At 43.2% G+C, this 25929-nt stretch overlaps 1 protein-coding gene across 1 annotated transcript in view; it reads right to left on the reverse strand.

Annotated features, from left to right (window-relative positions):
• Positions 1-10012: 10012 nt before the first annotated feature.
• The window catches only part of TDRD5 (tudor domain containing 5), a 39702-nt gene continuing 23785 nt past the window's right edge, over positions 10013-25929 (reverse strand). The window contains exons 11-16 of the mRNA XM_075287896.1: positions 24475-24541; positions 24198-24398; positions 17416-17556; positions 11944-12110; positions 11700-11854; positions 10013-10248 (exon numbers count right to left, since the gene is read on the reverse strand). Of these exons, the coding sequence (XP_075143997.1) occupies positions 10013-10248; positions 11700-11854; positions 11944-12110; positions 17416-17556; positions 24198-24398; positions 24475-24541 (967 nt within the window). The remainder of the gene's footprint in view (positions 10249-11699; positions 11855-11943; positions 12111-17415; positions 17557-24197; positions 24399-24474; positions 24542-25929) is intronic.

Here is a 25929-nt window from a genome sequence, read left to right on the forward strand (position 1 = left end):
AGAGGCTCCCTCCACCATGAATTTGCCCAAACTGGGCTGTTTAGAGGCTCCCTCCACCATGAATTGGTCCAAACTGGGTTTTTTAGAGGCTCCCTCCACCATGAATTGGTCCAAACTGGGCTGTTTAGAGGCTCCCTCCACCATGAATTTGCCCAAACTGGGCTGTTTAGAGGCTCCCTCCACCATGAATTTGCCCAAACTGGGCTGGTTAGAGGCTCCCTCCACCATGAATTGGTCCAAGCTGGGTTTTTAGAGGCTCCCTCCACCATGAATTTGCCCAAACTGGGCTGGTTAGACGCTCCCTCCACCATGAATTGGTCCAAACTGGGCTGGTTAGAGGCTCCCTCCACCATTAATTGGTCCAAACTGGGCTGTTTAGAGGCTCCCTCCACCATTAATTGGTCCAAACTGGGCTGGTTAGAGGCTCCCTCCACCATGAATTTGCCCAAACTGGGCTGTTTAGAGGCTCCCTCCACCATGAATTGGTCCAAACTGGGTTTTTTAGAGGCTCCCTCCACCATGAATTGGTCCAAACTTGGCTGTTTAGAGGCTCCCTCCACCATTAATTGGTCCAAACTGGGCTGGTTAGAGGCTCCCTCCACCATGAATTTGCCCAAACTGGGCTGTTTAGAGGCTCCCTCCACCATGAATTGGTCCAAACTGGGTTTTTTAGAGGCTCCCTCCACCATGAATTGGTCCAAACTGGGTTTTTTAGAGGCTCCCTCCACCATGAATTGGTCCAAACTTGGCTGTTTAGAGGCTCCCTCCACCATTAATTGGTCCAAACTGGGCTGGTTAGAGGCTCCCTCCACCATGAATTTGCCCAAACTGGGCTGTTTAGAGGCTCCCTCCACCATGAATTTGTCCAAACTGGGTTTTTTAGAGGCTCCCTCCACCATGAATTTGCCCAAACTGGGCTGTTTAGAGGCTCCCTCCACCATGAATTTGCCCAAACTGGGCTGGTTAGAGGCTCCCTCCACCATGAATTTGCCCAAACTGGGCTGTTTAGAGGCTCCCTCCACCATGAATTTGCCCAAACTGGGCTGGTTAGAGGCTCCCTCCACCATGAATTGGTCCAAGCTGGGTTTTTTAGAGGCTCCCTCCACCATGAATTTGCCCAAACTGGGCTGGTTAGAGGCTCCCTCCACCATGAATTGGTCCAAACTGGGCTGGTTAGAGGCTCCCTCCACCATTAATTGGTCCAAACTGGGCTGTTTAGAGGCTCCCTCCACCATTAATTGGTCCAAACTGGGCTGGTTAGAGGCTCCCTCCACCATGAATTGGTCCAAACTGGGTTTTTTAGAGGCTCCCTCCACCATGAATTTGCCCAAACTGGGCTGTTTAGAGGCTCCATCCACCATGAATTGGTCCAAACTGGGGTTTTTAGGGGCTCCCTCCACCATGAATTTCCCAAAACTTGGCTGTTTAGAGGCTCCCTCCACCATGAATTGGTCCAAACTGGGTTTTTTAGAGGCTCCCTCCACCATGAATTGGTCCAAACTGGGCTGTTTAGAGGCTCCCTCCACCATGAATTTGCCCAAACTGGGCTGTTTAGAGGCTCCCTCCACCATGAATTTGCCCAAACTGGGCTGGTTAGAGGCTCCCTCCACCATGAATTTGCCCAAACTGGGCTGTTTAGAGGCTCCCTCCACCATGAATTTGCCCAAACTGGGCTGGTTAGAGGCTCCCTCCACCATGAATTGGTCCAAGCTGGGTTTTTTAGAGGCTCCCTCCACCATGAATTTGCCCAAACTGGGCTGGTTAGAGGCTCCCTCCACCATGAATTGGTCCAAACTGGGCTGGTTAGAGGCTCCCTCCACCATTAATTGGTCCAAACTGGGCTGTTTAGAGGCTCCCTCCACCATTAATTGGTCCAAACTGGGCTGTTTAGAGGCTCCCTCCACCATGAATTGGTCCAATCTGGGTTTTTTAGAGGCTCCCTCCACCATGAATTGGTCCAAACTTGGCTGTTTAGAGGCTCCCTCCACCATTAATTGGTCCAAACTGGGCTGGTTAGAGGCTCCCTCCACCATGAATTGGTCCAAACTGGGTTTTTTAGAGGCTCCCTCCACCATGAATTGGTCCAAACTTGGCTGTTTAGAGGCTCCCTCCACCATTAATTGGTCCAAACTGGGCTGGTTAGAGGCTCCCTCCACCATGAATTGGTCCAAACTGGGTTTTTTAGAGGCTCCCTCCACCATGAATTTGCCCAAACTGGGCTGTTTAGAGGCTCCCTCCACCATGAATTGGTCCAAACTGGGGTTTTTAGGGGCTCCCTCCACCATGAATTTCCCAAAACTTGGCTGTTTAGAGGCTCCCTCCACCATTAATTGGTCCAAACTGGGCTGGTTAGAGGCTCCCTCCACCATGAATTTGCCCAAACTGGGCTGTTTAGAGGCTCCCTCCACCATGAATTGGTCCAAACTGGGTTTTTTAGAGGCTCCCTCCACCATGAATTGGTCCAAACTGGGCTGTTTAGAGGCTCCCTCCACCATGAATTTGCCCAAACTGGGCTGTTTAGAGGCTCCCTCCACCATGAATTTGCCCAAACTGGGCTGGTTAGAGGCTCCCTCCACCATGAATTGGTCCAAGCTGGGTTTTTTAGAGGCTCCCTCCACCATGAATTTGCCCAAACTGGGCTGGTTAGAGGCTCCCTCCACCATGAATTGGTCCAAACTGGGCTGGTTAGAGGCTCCCTCCACCATTAATTGGTCCAAACTGGGCTGTTTAGAGGCTCCCTCCACCATTAATTGGTCCAAACTGGGCTGGTTAGAGGCTCCCTCCACCATGAATTTGCCCAAACTGGGCTGTTTAGAGGCTCCCTCCACCATGAATTGGTCCAAACTGGGTTTTTTAGAGGCTCCCTCCACCATGAATTTGCCCAAACTGGGCTGGTTAGAGGCTCCCTCCACCATGAATTGGTCCAAACTGGGGTTTTTAGAGGCTCCCTCCACCATGAATTTGCCCAAACTGGGGTGTTTAGAGGCTCCCTCCACCATGAATTTGCCCAAACTCTGCTGGTTAGAGGCTCAATCCACCCTGATTTTCAAAACAAATGTTGGTGCCAACCTCAACTTACTACAAGGGCCAAATTCACTGCTGGTGACAAGCTCTCCTCACTGCAAGTGCCAAATACACATGTTTCAAGGTGTTTTCCTACTGTCAGAGAGGTGGTATTGAGTGTGTAAAGTGTGTAGTTGTTAGGCTGTGATGTTGGGGTAATAGAGGGTCTTTGGTGTGTTAGATGCCCCCAGACATGCTTCCCCTGCTGTCCCAGTGTCATTCCAGAGGTGTTGGCATCATTTCCTGGGGTGTCATAGTGGACTTGGTGACCCTCCAGACACGGATTTGGGTTTCCCCCTTAACGAGTATCTGTTCCCCATAGACTATAATGGGGTTCGAAACCCATTCGAACACACGAACATTGAGCGGCTGTTCGAATCGAATTTCGAACCTCGAACATTTTAGTGTTCGCTCATCTCTAGTCATTAATCCTAGGTACCTTGTAAACCCAATGCATAGAATGAGGTACAAAGAAGCTTTCTAGGTAATAATTTGAAATATGACAAAATGTGGACTTAGGCCATTTTTCCGTTGAGCTCTTCACATATATATATATATATATATATATATATATATTATATTAATAATATATATATATATATATATATATATATATATATACTAGAGGGAGGACCCGGCTTCACACGGGTATATTACATTTTATGATTGTGTACTGGCCCCATAAGAATTGTCCAATTTTGCACTGGTGTATTTTGTATGTGGTTTGTGTGTATGTCCATAAGCGTCATGTGATTATGTCTATCTCATTTTGGATGTCAGTGAAAAACCTGTGATCAGTTGTTATGGATACCTGGAGTAAAGCTGTATCTAATCCTTCCCCGTGTAGTACTGTGTTTAGATGCAAGTGTCTAATTCTTGTTTGTGTGGTACTTTGTGCAGATGCACATATCTAATCCTCCCCATGTGATATTGTGTGAAGAGGCGCGTATCTAATCCTCCAGTAAGTGAAACTGTGTGCAGACGCGCGTATCTAATGACTCTGGCGTGTGGTACTGTGTGCAGATGCGCGTATCTAATCCTCCCCATGTGGAACTGTGTGCTGAGACGCGTATCTAATTCTCTGGCATGTGGTACTGTATGCAGAGGCCTGTATCTAATCCTCCCCTGTGTGGTATTGTGTGAAGAGGCGCGTATCTAATCCTCCCCCGTGTGATACTGTGTGCTGAGACGCGTATCTAATTCTCTGGCTTGTGGTACTGTGTGCAGAGGCATGTATGTAATCCTCCAAAGTGTGATACTGTGTGCACACACACGTATCTAATCCTCCCCTGTGTGGTACTGTGTGAAGAGTCGCGTATCTAATCCTACTGCATGTGGTACTGTGTGCAGTCGCGTGTATCTAATTCTATGGCGTGTACAACTGTGTGCAGACGCGCGTATCTAATCCTCTGGAGTGTGGAACTGTGTGTAGACGTGTGTATCTAATCCTATGGCATGTGGTACTCTGTGCAGACGTGTGTATCTAATCCTATGGCGTGTACAACTGTGTGCAGACGCGCATATCTAATCCTCTGGAGTGTGGAACTGTGTGTAGACGCGCGTATCTAATTCTACAGCATGTGGTACTGTGTGCAGACGTGCGTATCTAATCCTCCCCATGTGGTACTGTGTGTAGACGCGCGTATCTAATCCTACGGCATGTGGTACTGTGTGCAGATGCGTGTATCTAATCCTATGGCGTGTACAACTGTGTGAAGACACGTGTATCTAATCCTCCCCTGTATGGTATTGTGTGAAGAGGTGCGTATCTAATCCTACAGTGTGTGGAACTGTGTGTAGACGCATGTATCCAATCCCCCAGCATGTGGTACTGTGTGCAGACGCGCGTATATAATCCTTTGGCATGTGGTACTGTGTGTAGACGCGCGTATCTAATCCTCCCCATGTGGTACTGTGTGCTGAGACGCGTATCTAATTCTCTGGCTTGTGGTACTGTGTGCAGAGGCATGTATCTCATCCTCCAAAGTGTGGTACTGTGTGCACACACACGTATCTAATCTTTCCCTGTGTGGTATTGTGTGAAGAGGCGCGTATCTAATCCTTCGGCATGTGGAACTGTGTGTAGACGCACGTATCTAATCCTACTGCATGTGGTACTGTGTGAAGACACGTGTATCTAATCCTATGGCGTGTACAACTGTGTGCAGACGCGCGTATCTAATCCTCTGGAGTGTGGAACTGTGTGAAGACGCGTGTATCTAATCCTATGGCATGTACAAATGTGTGCAGACGCGCGTATCTAATCCTCTGGAGTGTGGAACTGTGTGCAGACACGCGTATCTAATCCTTCGGTATGTGGAACCGTGTGCAGACGCGTGTATCAAATCCTTCAGTGTGTGGAACTGTGTGCAGAAGTGCGTATTTAATCCTCTGGTGTGTGATACTGTGTGCTGATCTGTGTATCTAATCCTCTGATGCGTGTATCTCAGTTTGGATATCAGTGTTGTATTGTGCATGTGGAGTGACCGTGTGTATTGCAGTTGGAATATGAGTGAAAGTCTTGCAGGTTTGTATTGGCTAAGGGGGGGCACTGTGTTTGAAATGCTGTATCTCAGCAACGGTACGTCCGAGCGAGTTGGAGTCTCGTCTTAAACCTTCCCGGATACCTGAAGTATCTCTGTACCAAATTTGGTGAAGATCGGTCCAGTCGTTTGGTTCGCATTAGAGCACAGACAGACAGACAGACAGAAATTCATTTTTATAATGTAGGGAGATATATATATATATATATATATATTAATAATATATATATATATATATATATGCGCTGTATGATTCTGAGGCAGTGATAACTAAAAATATGAGCATCTAGAGGACAAAGATCGTTAGAAAGAAGACAAGGTTAAAACAAGAAATTAAACAGTTTGGAGGAATCTTTAACCTTCAAACTACATTTTCTCTATGGAATGGATTCAGGTGCAGGAATTACCGATCACGTTAGTTCTGGAAGGGAGGCTTTTACAGTTCAGTGTCAACTCAGAGCTGTGAGGAACATCTTCTCTGACAGTACAAGGCTATGGAGGAAGGGGGGTGTTCTTCACAGCCCAGCAAAGACATTAGGCTGTAAGGCCAACCCTCCTGGCAGAGGAGAGATATGGGTGCCGAAACTAAGAGCACTGATATCTCCAACACCCGAGCACATTCTGGCAAAACTGAGAGTCAACTGAATTCAGTAAACTGTCAGCTTTCTAGCAGTAAATAATATTACACATCTATGAGGATGTTTTATTTTAGGGTTTGTCACCTATGCTTTCTCCTCCGCCTACTTTTCCTTTCTATTACTCCTGTTTTCCCACATTTTTTTGGCTAGGTTTCCTATACCCAGGGAATTTACATTTGAGGAGCTATACCGTGCCCTCTTATGTTATTTATATGACAGTTTTGTACTAACTAGAACCGCTGCTACAGTTTGTATAACTGCGGGAGTGCAGGGCATTACAGTGATGACCTATACTAGGGATAGGCCCTCATTGCTAGACGTTGAATAACTCCTTTAGAAACATGAAGATAACAACAAATATTTAATAGGGCTTTTTACTATGAGGATTGCTGAGCACAGCTGTAAGGCAGTTACATCTATGTATATAAAAAGGTTAAAGGACCAATGTAATTTTGTCACTGTCTGCATGACAGGAATTGTCCCAAAAAAGTAATATGGAAAAATCTGCAGTTACCTCAGGGAAGTGACACAAGTCAGTCTGGCGTCACTTGTGAGGTAATCTGTGGCCTATCCATAGACATAACTGAAGTCAGAGCCTCAGAGGAGCTTCTGAGGTGTTCACATGTTGTGAGTGAATAGTGAGGGAAATACACTGCCATAGAGAAAATCAACTTTCAGGTTCACACAAAATGGTGTCTTCCTTCAAATCTTTTGGTCTTCCTAACACATAGTAGATATTCACAGTATCATGCAAAAAGGGTTTATGTGAAGGGCTACAGACATTATCAGAGGTGCAGGGTCTGTCTCACCTGTGTACAGTCACATATGAGAGGTGCAGGGTCTGTCTCACCTGTGTACAGTCACATATGAGAGGTGCAGGGTCTGTCTCACCTGTGTACAGTCACATATGAGAGGTGCAGGGTCTGTCTCACCTGTGTACAGTCACATATCAGAGGTGCAGGGTCTGTCTCACCTGTGTACAGTCACATATGAGAGGTGCAGGGTCTGTCTCACCTGTGTACAGTCACATATGAGAGGTGCAGGGTCTGTCTCACATGTGTAGTCACATATGAGAGGTGCAGGGTCTGTCTCACCTGTGTACAGTCACATATGAGAGGTGCAGGGTCTGTCTCTGCAGTCACATATCAGAGGCCTCTAGTTTAGCAGTCTCCTTTACTTCAGAGTTATTCTTGCCCTCCTCTGGTTTAGCAAAGGGGCATGTTAGCACTCTAGTAATCTATAAATCCATTTATTTTGTTCTCTTGGAAGATTTTGTGGATCTGGGATACCATTTAACTTCTCAACTAGATTAAAAAAATGAAAATCTATAATAAATTACCTCAGGAAAGCGAAGTGTCCAGACCTCCAGCTCCATGTCCAGAGAGCCAGAATGAGGCCTATGATAATGGCCATCCTTCTCTTGGTGAGGTAAAAGTGATGGCTTTGACCGTGGTCGTTCACCTCACACACTTGTCCTTATCCTCTCTCCTCACAGTCTTACTTTTACATGCACCTCCATACAGTAAGGCTCCTTCCAGACACCCTGCTTCATTTCTGTCAGTCATGCCTTCCTTCCCTGAGGTAGATTATGAAGGGTGTATACAGCTCCTATTATTCACAGAAAACTGTGGCAAAATCTGTTTCCATCTCCACAGAAACCTGACATTGCTATTTGTTTGCCTCTCTTCATGTGTCAGAGATGCGGTCACATATTACAGCCCGGCACTCATAACATGTCTTGTATGTAATAATTTCTTTCTTTTCTGATGAAGAAGATGAAGTAGAGAGCTGTCTTTTCTTTCTACCTCATGAAAACCAGCAGGGAATCGCATTCTGAGGAGGTTACCACAGCGTTTGATACCTAAACCCTGCATGGATCCTCCATTGTCACTACCTGATAACTTTCTGAGGTAATCCTGTGTGGGTGGAGCTTCATCTGAGGGGAAGCCCCGCCCCTATCAGGACTCCTGAGGGAGTGACTGTAGGCAGGTGAATGCATTCAGTCACTTGTCAGGCAGCGAGTAGGAGTCAGTCCCCTGTACCCCATAAGACAAATGGCTATTTTCATAAATGAGGTTATTCAATAAGACATGAGCAACCTGCTTTCCCCTGAATTTTTAAAAATTTTCAGGCTTGACTCAAACCAAAAAGTTTCGGGGTTTGTCAACCACAAAACACTGTTATGCAGCGCTCACACTTGCTCCGCTGTCTGCCCTTTGTGATTCTGCCTAAATTCCCAGAAAAACTGCATAGGGACGGCTTGCCGGCGGTTAATTTAAAAACCCATTCATTTGAAACTGCCGGTGTACATACGCAACCTCTCCTCGGTGACACCGTTTTATTTACACGGACACAAGGTCTTGCATGTCTGACTTTGTGTCCGTGCAAAAAAACTGGTTTCACCGCGGAGAGGCTGCATACAGACACCGGCGGTTTGCTTTAAAAGCCTATTGAAATGAATGGGTTTTTAAACTGACCACCAGCAAGCCGTCTCTATGCAGTTTTGCCGGAATTTAGGTGGAAATACAAAGGGCAAACAGCAGTGCTAGTATGAACGCCGTATTATACTGTAGTATATTTCACCTGAAAACACACGGCCTCCGGAGTCTGCAATCTGCAGCCTTCTCTGTGTTTCTACAGATTATGAAGGTAATGCAGCCCATCAACTTCAAAATATTTCTATGTGTGACCCATTTGCCCAGCCGAGTTTGAGACTCCAGCTCTTGGATTTCTTCATATTCCATAGAATAAAAAGTGAAGGCCCAGGAGAGGGACGGCAACAGAGCAAACAGTTATTGCTCACCTTGCCTCATCTCTCCTGGACATCCTGGCAGTATCTTCTTCCAGCCTCTGAACGATGTCATGCACCCAAGGGTCACTGCCGAGCTTTGATTGGGGCATGCCAACATTATGAAGCTGGGTCAAAGCATCATGACTTTTGTATGCCCCTTGTGACAACTGAGGCCCAATCACAGGCACCAGTAGTGGCCCTGAGGTACATGACATCAGCCACAGGCCAGAAGATGATGTTGGGGTACCCTCGAGGGTACCCAAGAAAAGTAAGGCAGGATGAGTATAACTTATGTCCCTGCACATCCACTTATTACACTCTGGGTCTAACGAGACCCCAGCATAAAATAATAGCAAACAGCTCAAAATAAATCCGACAACTGAATCTCATGAAAATTGGTCTAAAAAAAATCATGCGAGATTCGCTCATAATTATTCTTAATTCAAAACACACCAGCCTTTCTTAATATGACATAAAACAAGATAAATAAGACAAAAAGTATAGAGTGCAGAGCAACAAATATATTTTACACTGTATATATTACAGCATATTAGCAGACAGCTACAATATTAACTAGCCAAGAGTGTGACAATTTACAAATATGCAGACCCTGCAACATAGTGTTTCAAAGCCAACCATACTCAACTACAGGATTATCACATTTTAGGTCAAACATCTTCACTTATAGAACCAACTTTACTAACTTTAACTATCTTAGTTTTTGAAACAATTTTTAGAGTCCAAACCAGGACTTAATATAAGAGAGGAAAAAGCATTAGCACATCAATTCTCACCTTTATCTCCTTAAACAGCATTAAAAAAAAGTTCACAAAAAACGTCATGTCTTTGAAAATCAGACAATCATTTACAAGAATATTATTTGAAAATTATAAAGGAAAAAAAACAGAACAAAATGGGAACATTCATTTCAAGAGCGTTAAAACAAAAACAGGCCTGTGCACACTATGAATGATATATTACACTTTTCTTGGCTCAGTAACCCAGTGTAAGAGACTTCCAGAAGTGGCAGCTAACCGAGCTGCAGGTCCAAGGGCTACTATTGTCGAGCTCCTTGGGATCTGAAATTTTTGAAATCCCATAAGTGGGATACCACTACTTCCTGTTTGGTTAAGACTTGAGGATTCATAGAACAAGCAGTTATCTTCCAAAAACTGCAATTTTTCTTCTCTTGGGCTTAGAGACAACGTATGATCTACAGAAAAATGAAGAAAAAAAACAAAATATTTTATTGCACAATTCCCGTTATCCTACATTCTTCTCTAGGAAAAAGTTTAAAGGGGTTGTCCCATAACATGAATCCTATCTATACTGCTAGTTTATGTGGATATAAGACTTTTCCTAAATACATTGCTTTATCAAAACTGCTTTGTTTGGCCGCTATCTTAATTTATTTATGTCATTGTTTACACCACGTTTCCATGACCACGGGGGCCATGCTGAGCTTATCTGCTCAGTCCCCAGTGACGTAGCTCCCTGCTCTCAGGGGGGTAGGGAGGGGCTGAGTGCTCGGCAGCAGCTCTGAGCTGTGTATGTCTTTGCCACAGACAAGTAACGGAGCTCCTCAGATAAGGGAGGAGGGAGGTGAGAGCTCTGGGATTTCTGAGCTCTTATCAGTTGGTTTAATTGAATTTGGCTGATAAGGGCTGAGATAGGGAGTCCGGTACCTCTGTATGTAATGCAAACTAACTCAAATCCAGCTCAGCTACATCAGTTTCATACTGTGGTAATTCAATTACAACCAATCCCGTGCAAGTGAAAACCCGCCCACCAATGTGCCGAGAGAACCAGGAAGTGAATACAGCACACAGCCTGCACGTTGGTGAGCAAGAGTCATGGGAATACCCCTTTAATTTTTTATGTTTTAGATAAACCACAGGCAGTTTTGACCTTCATATACACAGTGGTAAAAAAACTATTGAGACCAACATATTGGGCAATATTTTTTGAGATCTATGAGAGAAACAAGTTCGGTATCACTATGGCCCTATGTAGTGTTTAGAAATCAAAAGTATAAATGCAATATGTCCCACCCACTTTTTTGTGTCTCGTTTGTTCCATCTAAATAAATGAAAAAAAGACACAATGGTTATTCTGCTGTATGTCCGTATGTATTGTATGTCTGTATGTGTTTTTATGAAAAAATGTTTTCATAAAAACAATCAGTTGCTGGTGCATAGTGTACAGGGTGTACTGCAAACAGGGGCTGCTTGTTCTCTGAGGGTCATTTTATTATACTCGCACTGTACTATACCTGGCATAACATTTTTTGAGATGACTGTTAAAAACTACATTGAAAAAAAATGGTCTTATAAATGTGCAGTCTAGAGATGAACGAGTACTGTTCGGATCAGCCGATCCGAACAGCACACTCGCATAGAAATGAATGGACGTAGCCGGCACGTGGGGGGGTTAAGCGGCCAGCCGCCGTCAAAGCGGAAGTACCAGGTGCATCCATTCATTTCTATGGAGCGTGCTGTTCGGATCGGCTGATCCGGACAGTACTCGCTCATCTCTAGTACAATCCTCTCAAAGTGCATAGGAATATTAAATAACTCAGAAAGGCCAAGGCTTCATGTGATCAAGTGTAGTCTTATCAAAATGGTCATCATGTGGAGATGTTCCTCTAATATTTCAGTTTTTTACCATTAGGTTTGACAGCAGGCTGAACAGTCCTCTCAAGCTCTTCACGTTTCCTTGGTGGAGATTGTAGAATTGTTGACGTCTTAGATGTGTTTTTAGGCTCAATTAGAGAGATGTAAAATTCCTCCAGAGGTTGAGAGAGTTGTTCTCCATCACATCTTTTCTTCAAATAATTTGGTTGCTATAAAAAAGTAGAACAGAAGTTCAGTGCAAACTTTGGGCCTCCGAAAAAAAAAAAAGACAACACTTGGAGATACTAACCTCTAGCTTAGTTTTCACCTCCTGATCTTGTGGTTTTGCAGCAGCATTAAGAGATGACATACTCCTGGAGAAGGGCCATTTTTCATCCCATATATCTTCACCCACAGGATTGGCTTCTAAGCAGAGTAACTCCGTTTCTGCCTCCTCTTCAACCTAAACATATAAAGGAATATCTGTAACCACAACTTTTTCAAGGGAACCTCTTGCTGTTCCAGACATGTCTGTCTGTATTCCCCACGGTTGGAGAACATAATTTCCTAGGATATTGTGTTGTGCAGTTACGGTTATCGCTCCTAGATTTTTATGAATGTAAGGGGGCGTTCACACTACTGTCGGTGTCCGACATGTAGTGTCCACTCCTAGTGTCCGCTCAAAATCTGTCACGGACACTAGGAGCGGACACTAGCAGTTAGGGTTGTGTTCCTTCTCACTGTACAAGCAGCACAGCCAGTTTCAGACTATTTGACAAGTCAATAGTAGCATCCTGTTGTCAATTAATTCATTAATGTCAATGAGTATAAGCAAAGGAACATCATAATGCGGAGTCTTAAGAAAAGATCCTTCATTATTGTTTTCATGTGCAATACAGATAGAGTGAAATCTCTCCAAAAGACCACATCATCTGTGAAAGATTTTCAATTTATCTATGCGACCCATCTTCTTAGAGAAAACCACCCCTCAAGATGATAATTTCTTTCCTGGGAATTAAAAGGGGATGTCCCACAATAGGCAGTATACATTCACTGTCTACAGAATAAGTGATCTCTGGAAGTGGACCCCACTGATCACAGAAACAGGGGCTTACAAATGCCTCATATCAAAGAAGCACTAGCGCACATGCTCAGTCAGTACTCCGTTAACCCCTCTGGGACACCCCGGATGGCTGTCTGCGGCAGTCCCATAGAAGTGAATAGAATGGTGGTCCAGTGTGTGCACCACTGCTCTACTCACATGGGGTACTTATGGACTTCCAGCCTCCTGACTGCTAGTGGTCAGACCTCCAGTGCTTAGATATTGGAATAAGGAAGGTGTCACGTTGCTTGTAAAATATATGCCACACACCATAAATTTCAAATATTTTTCATTGTTCCCCCCCCTCTACCCTAAGAAGTTATTTTTTTTTTTGTTATATTTGCATTTTGCTTTCAAGTCCTGTATAAGCCTATGGGGAAAAGGCTGTGACCAAAGAAAAAAATAAGTCGGAAGTGCATCATATATGACTTTATCGTAACATTTCACCAGAGGGCTGTTGTTAAAAAAAAAATAAAAAAATAAAAAATATATATATATATATATATATATATATATATATATATATATATATATATATATATATATAATGTGACACTGTGTGTGAAATCAGACTGCATTTATTGGAAAATTTGTTTTATGAGGCATATTTTGTGTGTGTGTGGGGAGGGGAGGTTTAACCAAAGCCAGGAGTAGACTGACCGTCAGGGAGAAGTACAAGCCTTTCTGTATATTTCATGTCTGTTTTAAAGCCTCTCAGTTTTGGCCTTTAAAAAAATAAATAAATTAATAATATATATATATATATATATATATATATATATACATATATATATATATGGCTGATGACTAAGGGAGCCTTCATGTGCAGCAGATTTTATTGCAGATATGTCTGCAACCAAAAATTCGTAACATTAATCTGAATGGAGTTGCTTTAAAAGCAAGGGATTCCTGCAAGTTCTCTTTTTTTTTTTTCTAATGTATAGGCAAATGTGGAAATATGCTTTCAAAAATAGAAATGTTAATAGTCTGTTTCAATTAGGTAATGCAGAGAGTGCACACAAAATACAATTTAAGGCGGAGGCCCCACATTGCAGATTTTGCTGCGTTTTTGTGAGCTAAAACCAGGAGTGGATTGAGAAGAAGGGAGAAGTATAAGAACTTTCCATATATTTCCAATTCCTTTTGTAGCCATTCTTGGCTTTGGCTCAAAAAACCGCAGCAAAATCTGCAACAAAAGAAGCTGCGTTTCTGCAACGTGGGGCCTCAGTCTAAATTTGGTGTGACGACCCTTTGCTTAACATCAATTCTTCCAGGTATACTTGCAGACACTTTTTGGCAGAACTTGGCATGGAAGTTGTTCCTGCAATCTTGGAGAACTAAGCACAGATCTTCTGTGGATGTAGGTTTACTCCAATCCTTCTGTCTCTTCACGTAATCCCAGACTGACTGGATGACGTTGAGATTAGTGCTCTATAGAGGCCATATTGAGGTGGCCACACCACATATTGATGTGATTTAGATTTCCCTTTTGTTCACTTTATTTTGTTAATAGGCAAAAATAAAGCGCTCTCACTTTGCAGCACTTTTTCCACACCCGCCTAAAACTTTTGTACAAATCAGTTTTGGGTTTTTACACAAGGTCAGTGAGTCTATGATCATAAATAGCTGCGAAAATCTCTTTTGGAGCTATTAAAAAAAAAATAAATAATAATAATAGTATGGAATATTATATAATAACTTGCAAGGTTTCATTATCTGGCTATCTTGTTGGGGGGTTGTTTGGTGAACATGTTTAGAATATGCTTAAAACGTAAAACTAAACTTTCGGACAACTTTTGATTTTCCATGCAGTATTAATAAATTTTGTAATATTCTTTATTAACAAATTTTGTCTCTGTCTGAAATCCTGTTTATTCTTACCCTTGCTTCTGTATTGTGAGCTGTTTCTGCATTGGTCAGTGATTTTGTTCAGTCATTGTTAGCCAAAATTAGGAGCGGCGACTACACAGAGATCAGGTATAACAGAAGTATTTGTACCTGTTCAGTGTTTTTAACCCATTCCTAGTTTTGGCACACAATCACTGATAAAAATCACTGACCAAATACTGACTGTGTAGAGAGAAAACTTACAAACTTGTTTTTGGTGTCAGATGAAAGAGAAGATTCACTTCTAAGGTTGCAGTGCTACCTATTTTATTTCTAGAGATATTGCTGGTCAGGATTGGGATATTTATATCATATATATTAAATATTATTATATATTATGCAGTTGCATATAACTATCCTAATCCTGACTGTGTCTTGCTACCCTAGAAGAGAGTCTCCTCTTTCATATGACACCAAAAGCAAGTTTCTATATTTTAAAATTCCAGAGATATATCGGTTTAAAAGACCCTCTCCCAGTCTAATTTCCTCTGCATTTTACACAGCCCACTACTCCAAACCCGTACTCTATACAGTTACACGGTGAGAGGCAGGAACACCTCTCACTACAGAAGGAAGACAGTGGGAATAAAGCTAGTCGGGACTTTACTCCTGGTTAAGTATATTACAAAAATGTTAAAACATCATCTGACAATATTAAAAAAAAAAAAAGTTTTCGCCTCTATAATTTTCCAGCAAATATTCCTCTTATTTTTGAGGAATATTTGTAGCCATATAAGAGTAACGTGTTTGAGTTTCTTTTGATTTATTTATTTTTTTATGATATAAAGGAATGGCAATGATATAAACTTTTTTTTCTAATTTTAAAAAAATATATTTTTTTTCTTGAGATCACTTATACCATAGACTGCAATACCACTGTATTGCAGTCTATGGCAAAATCCCTGAATTACTATTAAGGCCGGACCCAGAACTTCAGAAGGCTCCTGGCTGCCATTCCAACTGCACAGCTCCTGCAATCTCATTGCACTGGAGCTGCTCATAAATAGAAAGACGTCTTAACCTTTCAGATACCGAAGTCACATCAGACCACAGTATCTAAGTGGTTTACATGTGCCTGCAATCACTGAAGTCTCAGAGGCAGTTGCTGGGTCTCCACTTTGTAACACAGACAAGACCCTGCAACTATAACAGCAGATCAGCTCCTGATTGAGCACTATGTATAAACCCCAGTTCTAGATAGGCCACAATGTTATATCAGGGAGGTTACACAGGTCTAAATACTGATGAACATCTACTTACACACCTCTGCCACCCATGAGGGTGTGGATCTTTACTAATGTAATTGCATGGATATGGCTGCTACTAGAGATGAGCGAGTAGTATTTGATCGAGTAGGTATTCGATCGAATAGTCGAATATTGAGGTCTACTCGAATCGAATATTTCACTACTCTCTCATCTCTACTGTATACGCTTTTTTAATGCCTACGTTGTCCTACTTCCTGTCCCACCTCCCCTGCATAGTTATTGGTGTAAAAAAAAAACGCCAGGGAAGGTGGGAGGGGAATCTTAATTTTTACTGTGTTTACCGCGTGGTATTTTACAGAGTACGAGTATTTCGAATACCGTAGTATTCGATCGAATACTACTCGCTCATCTCTAACTGCTACCAGGTGCCAGTCACACAGTTATATGTAGTTCATCATGCTAATGCCAAAGAACACCTACAGACTGTGGCTTACCTGTACTGTAATGGAAAAGTGTTTTAAAATGCTCTTAGAAATTTTTTGGATTTTAGTGTCACTCTGTTTGCATGTTCTTCTTTCAAGAGCAACACAAAAGCTATAGTTTCTGTGGGTGAGTTTTGTCATGATTAATCTGTTTTGTTTTTCAATCTATGAAAAATAGATCAATCTTATATGACAAAGATTGTATCCATGTACTGTCTGTAATTTTCACAGGCCTATATACTTGTTTTGGCATGATTTTGCTGAATTGTCCAAATCAAAATAGGACAAGTTTACACACACCCCACATGTCCATGGAAAAGAGACATGTGAATAAGGCCTTGGAAGCAATATACTCATGCATTAGTGTGAACACTAAGAACAGTGTTGTTTTTTTTTTGTTTTAGCATGAAGAAAACCTCACTGAAAATATCAAGCCCTCACTATGTTATGACAGTAAGGCTGAGGCCCCAACCCGTTGTAGATTTTGCTGCTTTTTTTTTTAGCCAAAGTCAAAAATGGCTACAAAAGGAATGGGTAGTATATAGGAAGCTTTTATACGTCTCCCTTCTGCTCAATCCACTCCTGGATTTGTGGAAAATGAAGAGAAATTTGAGGTGAATATCTGCAATGAATTAACTTTCATTTACGGCTGAACCAGACACAGAATCCACAGCAAGATTGAGCAGGACACATTTTTCTTAACGTCCTTCTCCGATCTCTGCCTCCCACTGAATACAATCAGAGGTAGAATACCTTTGTAAAACTGTTAAGACTAAAATAGAGCAATGACTGGTGACAACCTGGAATCATTTCAGCATCTTTAATTCATTAAACAATACAAGCTTGCCCCTTTTGATCAGAATTGCCAATTTTGCAACTGTACTGGTTTACAAAAGACACAACTGCAGAATTCTGCATCACTTGTTTGTTACCATCTTAGTAAAGCTGATTTACTATAACAAAAAAAAAAATAAACCTCATACTGGTGAATGTGGATAAGTCACCAAGCTCAGTAATGTATACGCAAAATAACAATGCATAAATATAGCCTAAAATCACATCTGTCTGAGTATCTTATGGGAAACATACTCTATTCTGTAATACAGGTTCTTGCAGATGGACCTCTAGAAATTCGTCTGTAGTAAGCTCGCTCTGATCTGAACTGTCCTCAGATATATTTTGTGGCTGCTCAGACGACTGGATCAGGTAGCGCATGAATGGATTATGTGTCTGTAAAAGGAAAAAAAAAGTGCAATAGAGATTACCGTATTTTTCGGACTATAAGACGCACCTAGGTTTTAGAGGAGGAAAATAGGGAAAAAAAAATTTGAAGCAAAAAATGGTAAAATATTTAATATAATGGGAGTTGTAGTTTTGCAACAGCTGCAAGGCCACATTTACAGGTGACCCTGCAGCTGTACGGGGATGCATAGAGTGGGTTTTTTTGCGGGGCCAGAAGTACTTTTTAGTTATACCATTTTGGGGAATATCTATTGCTTAGATCACCTTGTATTGAAAAAAAACCCCGGAGGTTTATGACATATGATTTTCTACTTTTATATATATATTCTAGGGACAGGAGGTGATTTAGAACTTTTATTTTTCATATTTTTAAAGTTTTTTTTTTTTTTTTTTACTATTTTATTCCCCCCCGGGGGCTTGAACCTGCGGTCACTTGATTGCAAGTCCCATAGACGTCTATGGTACATTCTGTCTATTAGTATTACGGCTGGTCATAGAGACCAGCCGCAATACTAATATAGCAGTGACAGGCCTGGGAGCCTCATTAGGCTCCCGGCTGTCACCCGGACAGGTCGGCTCCTGCGATATCGCCGCGCAGGAGCCGGCCTGCAACTTTACAGGTACGGGGCCGGTGGGGACCGGCCCCGGGGGAGAAGAGGCCGCTGACAGACTGCAGACCCGGCATCCACTGTACTAGAGAGGTGGATGCCGGGGAGGGATAGACGCCGGGGCCTGAGACATCGCTGCGATCCTCTGCCCTGCCTGAAGCCAGCGGCGGGGGGACGGAGGAGCGGAATAGCATCACTCCTCCCGCTGCTGGCTTCAGGCAGGGCAGAGGATCGTAGCGATGTCTCAGGCCCCGGCGTCTATCCCTCCCCGGCATCCGCCTCTCTATTACGGCGGGTGCCAGGCCAGGCACATTCAGACTATAAGACGCACCCTTCTTTTCCCAAAAAATTTTGGGGGAAAAAGTGCGTCTTATAGTCCGAAAAATACGGTACTTCTGTACATAGAGTCCCGGCTAATAAACCAGTATTCAGCTATAAAAGACATGGATTGCTATAGTGACTGACCCTGCTCATATGTATTGCCACTAAACATGTTTTCATGAACTTTACAGTGTGTGTGTGATATAGATAGATAGACAGATAGATAGATAGAGTATTAGTATAGATATTGGCTAAACTGCACTAGATCTATCATAGTCTCTCATTGCACTAAGCCAGGTCCTTTCCCAGGACTGTCAGGTAGGCGGATCTGATCCGCAGCAGAAAGAGACCATCTACACAACAGTAGAGCACAGAAATAACTGCACATAGACAAATGCCATGTTTACACCTATGTAAAGTACATGATATTCTTATTTATGTGTACACTATACTGCTATACTATATACACTCACCGGCAACTTTATCAGGTACACCTGTCCAACTGCTCGTTAACACTTAATTTCTAATCAGACATGGTCAAGACAATCTCCTGCAGTTCAAACCGAGCATCAGTATGGGGAAGAAAGGTGATTTGAGTGCCTTTGAACGTGGCATGGTTGTTGGTGCCAGAAGGGCTGGTCTGAGTATTTCAGAAACTGCTGATCTACTGGGATTTTCACGCACAACCATCTCTAGGGTTTACAGAGAATGGTCCGAAAAAGAAAAAACATCCAGTGAGCGGCAGTTCTGTGGGCGGAAATGCGTTGTTGATGCCAGAGGTCAGAGGAGAATGGCCAGACTGGTTCGAGCTGATAGAAAGGCAACAGTGACTCAAATAGCCACCCGTTACAACCAAGGTAGCCAGAAGAGCATCTCTGAACGCACAGTACGTCGAACTTTGAGGCAGATGGGCTACAGCAGCAGAAGACCACACCGGGTGCCACTCCTTTCAGCTAAGAACAGGAAACTGAGGCTACAATTTGCACAAGCTCATCGAAATTGGACAATTGAAGATTGGAAAAACGTTGCCTGGTCTGATGAGTCTCGATTTCTGCTGCGACATTCGGATGGTAGGGTCAGAATTTGGCGTCAACAACATGAAAGCATGGATCCATCCTGCCTTGTATCAACGGTTCAGGCTGGTGGTGGTGGTGTCATGGTGTGGGGAATATTTTCTTGGCACTCTTTGGGCCCCTTGGTACCAATTGAGCATCGTTGCAACGCCAAAGCCTGAATATTGTTGCTGACCATGTCCATTCCTTTATGACCACAATGTACCCAACATCTGATGGCTACTTTCAGCAGGATTACATGGCGGCAACTCAGTGCATTTAGGCATGTAGACATGGTCAAGACAATCTCCTGCAGTTCAAACCGAGCATCAGTATGGGGAAGAAAGGTGATTTGAGTGCCTTTGAACGTGGCATGGTTGTTGGTGCCAGAAGGGCTGGTCTGAGTATTTCAGAAACTGCTGATCTACTGGGATTTTCACGCACAACCATCTCTAGGGTTTACAGAGAATGGTCCGAAAAAGAAAAAACATCCAGTGAGCGGCAGTTCTGTGGGCGGAAATGCGTTGTTGATGCCAGAGGTCAGAGGAGAATGGCCAGACTGGTTCGAGCTGATAGAAAGGCAACAGTGACTCAAATAGCCACCCGTTACAACCAAGGTAGCCAGAAGAGCATCTCTGAACGCACAGTACGTCGAACTTTGAGGCAGATGGGCTACAGCAGCAGAAGACCACACCGGGTGCCACTCCTTTCAGCTAAGAACAGGAAACTGAGGCTACAATTTGCACAAGCTCATCGAAATTGGACAATTGAAGATTGGAAAAACGTTGCCTGGTCTGATGAGTCTCGATTTCTGCTGCGACATTCGGATGGTAGGGTCAGAATTTGGCGTCAACAACATGAAAGCATGGATCCATCCTGCCTTGTATCAACGGTTCAGGCTGGTGGTGGTGGTGTCATGGTGTGGGGAATATTTTCTTGGCACTCTTTGGGCCCCTTGGTACCAATTGAGCATCGTTGCAACGCCAAAGCCTGAATATTGTTGCTGACCATGTCCATTCCTTTATGACCACAATGTACCCAACATCTGATGGCTACTTTCAGCAGGATAATGCGCCATGTCATAAAGCTGGAATCATCTCAGACTGGTTTCTTGAACATGACAATGAGTTCACTGTACTCCAATGGCCTCCACAGTCACCAGATCTCAATCCAATAGAGCATCTTTGGGATGTGGTGGAACGGGAGATTCGCATCATGGATGTGCAGCCGACAAATCTGCGGCAACTGTGTGATGCCATCATGTCAATATGGACCAAAATCTCTGAGGAATGCTTCCAGCACCTTGTTGAATCTATGCCATGAAGAATTGAGGCAGTTCTGAAGGCAAAAGGGGGTCCAACCCGTTACTAGCATGGTGTACCTAATAAAGTGGCCGGTGAGTGTATGTAACTGGTATAAAAGGATGTGGGTGTCCTTGTAGGCCAATGATTGAATAACAGCATGCAATGGCAGCTTCTAAGGCCAGAAGGGTATTGTCATATATTAAAAGGGGAACAGTGAGTAGCTGTTCCATAAAAATTTGTTCAAAAGACAAGGGGGCGTTCCCTCCATCTGGAGAAAAAGAAATATTTATCATTCAGAAGCAACGAGGCTTCATCACCATAAGGACTGTGAATCTGTAGAATAACCTACCCAAGATGCTGATCACTGACCATGCCCTTTGCCTTCCCTTAGTTGAACATTTTCGAACAATCTAACCATATAACTATAGTCATGGCTTAAAGATCTGAGACTGACACAAATCGTGCTTTTACTCAGACGATTGCACGGTTATTGAAGTAGTATTATTTCATACTTTCAGCGATACATATCAAGTTGAACCAAATTTTTACATCGTTGATCCTTATTTTTCACCTTGGCATGCTGGACATCAGCCTCTGGTGCAAACCCTGACCAATGTAATTCATTATTGCTGAATCAGTGTCTTGAATTTGTCCAAGTTTTGGGATTGGAAACAAGTTCTCAACACGATTTTCCTGATCAGGGACCCAAAATTACAACATTATGTTCTCCGAGGCACGCACTTAGCACATTTGCCTTGAGATGTGGGGCTCCATTATGCTGGATATAGCATTGTACATCACTAAGTTGGGAGAAGTTGTTCTTGGATGTTTAGATATTCTTTGTTCATGTCAGTGTTCTTAGGCAAAATTGTAAGTGGGACCTCTCCCTTGGATGAAAAGCTGCCCCACACAGGATTCTTAACTGTTGGCCTGACACACAACTCACGATAGTGCTCAGCCTTTTCTTCTCTGGACAATCATTCTTCGAAAAGCCACTTCCCTCCAAGAAAGACATTAATGAATTGGACTTCAGAGGACTGGTGTAAAGTAATTTTCTTTCGCAAAGTCCCCTTCAGACTGTTTGGGACATCTGGAATTTGTGTCAGTCTAAGACTTTTGGCCACGACTATATGTATTTGAGTGCACATGAAATAGCTCCAGGACTTTGATGTACGAAACATACAAGCATTATACACTCACCGGCCACTTTATTAGGTACACCTGTCCAACTGCTCGTTAACACTTAATTTCTAATCAGCCAATCACATGGCGGCAACTCAGTGCATTTAGGCATGTAGACATGGTCAAGACAATCTCCTGCAGTTCAAACCGAGCATCAGTTAGGGGAAGAAAGGTGATTTGAGTGCCTTTGAACGTGGCATGGTTGTTGGTGCCAGAAGGGCTGGTCTGAGTATTTCAGAAACTGCTGATCTACTGGGATTTTCACGCACAACCATCTCTAGGGTTTACAGAGAATGGTCCGAAAAAGAAAAAACATCCAGTGAGCGGCAGTTCTGTGGGCGGAAATGCGTTGTTGATGCCAGAGGTCAGAGGAGAATGGCCAGACTGGTTCGAGCTGATAGAAAGGCAACAGTGACTCAAATAGCCACCCGTTACAACCAAGGTAGCCAGAAGAGCATCTCTGAACGCACAGTACATCGAACTTTGAGGCAGATGGGCTACAGCAGCAGAAGACCACACCGGGTGCCACTCCTTTCAGCTAAGAACAGGAAACTGAGGCTGCAATTTGCACAAGCTCATCGAAATTGGACAACTGAAGATTGGAAAAACGTTGCCTGGTCTGATGAGTCTCGATTTCTGCTGCGACAATCGGATGGTAGGGTCAGAATTGGGCGTCAACAACATGAAAGCATGGATCCATCCTGCCATGTATCAACGGTTCAGGCTGGTGGTGGTGGTGTCATGGTGTGGGGAATATTTTCTTGGCACTCTTTGGGCCCCTTGGTACCAATTGAGCATCGTTGCAACGCCAAAGCCTACCTGAGTATTGTTGCTGACCATGTCCATCCCTTTATGACCACAATGTACCCAACATCTGATGGCTACTTTCAGCAGGATAATGCGCCATGTCATAAAGCTGGAATCATCTCAGACTGGTTTCTTGAACATGACAATGAGTTCACTGTCCTCCAATGGCCTCCACAGTCACCAGATCTCAATCCAATAGAGCATCTTTGGGATGTGGTGGAACGGGAGATTCGCATCATGGATGTGCAGCCGACAAATCTGCGGCAACTGTGTGATGCCATCATGTCAATATGGACCAAAATCTCTGAGGAATGCTTCCAGCACCTTGTTGAATCTATGCCACGAAGAATTGAGGCAGTTCTGAAGGCAAAAGGGGGTCCAACCCGTTACTAGCATGGTGTACCTAATAAAGTGGCCGGTGAGTGTATATACCGTATATACTCAAGTAAAAGCCGAGTTTTTCAGCACAGTTTCACAATGACTGTGAAACACAAACACATTAGGTATCCCTGTGTCTGACAGTGCCTGGTCTACTGAATATAGGGTATCTGCAGTGCTCCTGTTCCGTCGGGAAGGGGTTAATAGGAACACTGCAGATACCCTATATTCAGCCAGACTGAATTCCAAGTGGGGGGGAAAAAAAAAAACAGTCCTCAAGTTCAGGGACGGGGAAGACAGACAACCAAAACACCCCCTCCCCTTTCCCAGCACCTACTGCACCCAAAAACTCTGACCATTTTAATTTTTGAATTTTCCAGTGGCTGCTGCATTTCCCCTCTAGGCTTATACTCGAGTCAATAAATTTTCCCAGTTTTTTGTGGTAAAATTAGGGGCCTCGGCTTATATTCGGGTCGGCTTATACTCGAGTATATACGGTATGTAATATGCCCACATGTACAGTATATTGTGTGATTTATTTTTTTTAATGTAGATTATGAGCCCTATATAGAAATCACAATGTACATTTTTTTTCCTATCAGTATGTCTTTGTAGAATGGGAGGAAATCCACACAAGCAAGGAGAGAACATACAAACTCTGTGCAGATGTTGTTTCTGGTGGGGTTCGAACCCAGGACTCCAGCGCTGCAAGGCTACAGAGCTAACCACTGAGTGACCATGTTGCCCCTTTGTGGGAATTGTCATGGTTGTTATATAATCCTGTAGGTGTTGTGACAGGGGGTGTTTGGCAGGTGAATGTTTGTACCATGGAGAGCGAGTGAGTCTTTAGTCACACCAGTAAAATCTAAGTAACATCATACATTGAGATATATTAAACCACTTTCATACAGGCAAGTAGAACTGTCTATAAGCATCCTTCAAATAGTTATTTCTAAATCAACCCAAATATCACGTGCCTTGTAAAACCCAGCTTCTTGGGACAAGCTGGCATGTCCTTTATCGATCAAGAATTGGTGCAGGTACAGGTCCTCATCAGTAGAAGTATCACAAAGAAAGAGGCACAACTGGTCTGAAACATACTGCAGTATCACTCCCACCAAAGGGCCACGTGCACATTGCTTCTGGAAGAGTTGGATGGCTTCATTTGACCATTGATCCTAGAAGAGAAAAAGTAAAGGCTTGTTGCAAAAAATAGTCAGTAATGTCTACAAAACAGTTTTTCACATGATTTACCTGAAATGGCTTCAAAAAAGCCAATGAAGCGGGCACGGCCTGAGCTGGCAATGTCATGTAGCATGATCTGGCAAGATAAAAATAAAATGAATCAATCAATCACAGGTGCAATAAGGTAGGCTGATATAGACACATCATATAACTGATCACACGATGACAAATAAATAACCCAACTTTACTAGTGGAATTCCCATTTCATGTCAGAATAATAAAGTTGTATTAATCTACAAGAAGTGCACTTGGTTGTGTGTTACAGTATGATTGGCCTGGAAAGGTTCCCTACGTCGCACCTTTAGTCCAGTCCAAGAGGGCCGATTTCACATAGTATCTGCTGTCCAGACATGTGAGGCAGGAGCAGGGCTAGGTAATACAGTCACACGTCAGCTATAGATCTCACAGTTGCATTCATAGCAACCACAAGAGCACCATGACAAAATGTACATTGTAGAGTGCGAACTGCCCCCCAGCTATAGAAATCTACAAGGCATAATAAATCTACCACATTACTGTTTTGTCTGAGAATTAGAACTTAATCTCCAAGACAAGTAAACTGGATTCTGTGTTACTGGACAGCAGATAGGACAGATCCGTGGCAGTTTAACCCCTTAGATGCTATGCGGCACTATTTACTCCAGCATCTAGGGTGTTTGAAAGAAGAAGGGGGCTACCTATGACATCACATTGATACCTTCCAAGATTATCCACAGGCACTGATGGTTTTCCATGACAAATTTTTTTGGGCTTACTTTTATAGTGCCAACATATTCTGCAGCACATCCAGATATTGTCGACACTGTCCCAAGTAAGGCTCACCTTTTAGGGCTACTTCACAAGTAAATTACGTGTGGCTTATTTTGGTCCGGAAAAAAAACGCTTCCTAATTAGGAAGCGGTTTTTGGACCTTGCCGCGTTTTTCCCCTCCCCTAAAGTGAATGGCCGCAAAAAGCATCACTTTTTTTTTTTCGGCGCATTATTTTGCAAAAAACGAGCCAAAAAACGTGACGCGTTTTTCGCCTCCCATTCACTTCTATTGCTTTCTTCAAGCGAAAAACTGCTAAGCAGAAAAAAGAAGGCTAGCAGTCTCCATGGACCACCATTTTATGCTGTCAAAATCCGCCTCCTTGTCACCGTGTGAACTAGCCCTTAAGTTCCCTATCAGTATGTCTTTGGAGTGTGGGAGGAAACTGGAGTACCCAGAAGAAACCCACACAAGCATAGTGAGAAAATACAAACTCATTACAAATGTTTATCTTGGTTCGAACCTAGGACTCTAGCACTGCAGGGCAACGGTGCTAACCACCGAGACACTGTGTTGCCATCAATAAATGGTGGTGAGCGGGGATGGGGGGGGGGGGGATGGGACTCTCAATGCTCTTACTAAAATCTTTGGCTAGTTAATAATGGCATGTTAGCCACTTTAGAAATTATCTTTACACCTTTAATAACAGGATCTTT

Source organism: Leptodactylus fuscus, chromosome 9 (assembly GCF_031893055.1).
Source record: "Leptodactylus fuscus isolate aLepFus1 chromosome 9, aLepFus1.hap2, whole genome shotgun sequence".
Classification (NCBI taxonomy): domain Eukaryota; kingdom Metazoa; phylum Chordata; class Amphibia; order Anura; family Leptodactylidae; genus Leptodactylus; species Leptodactylus fuscus.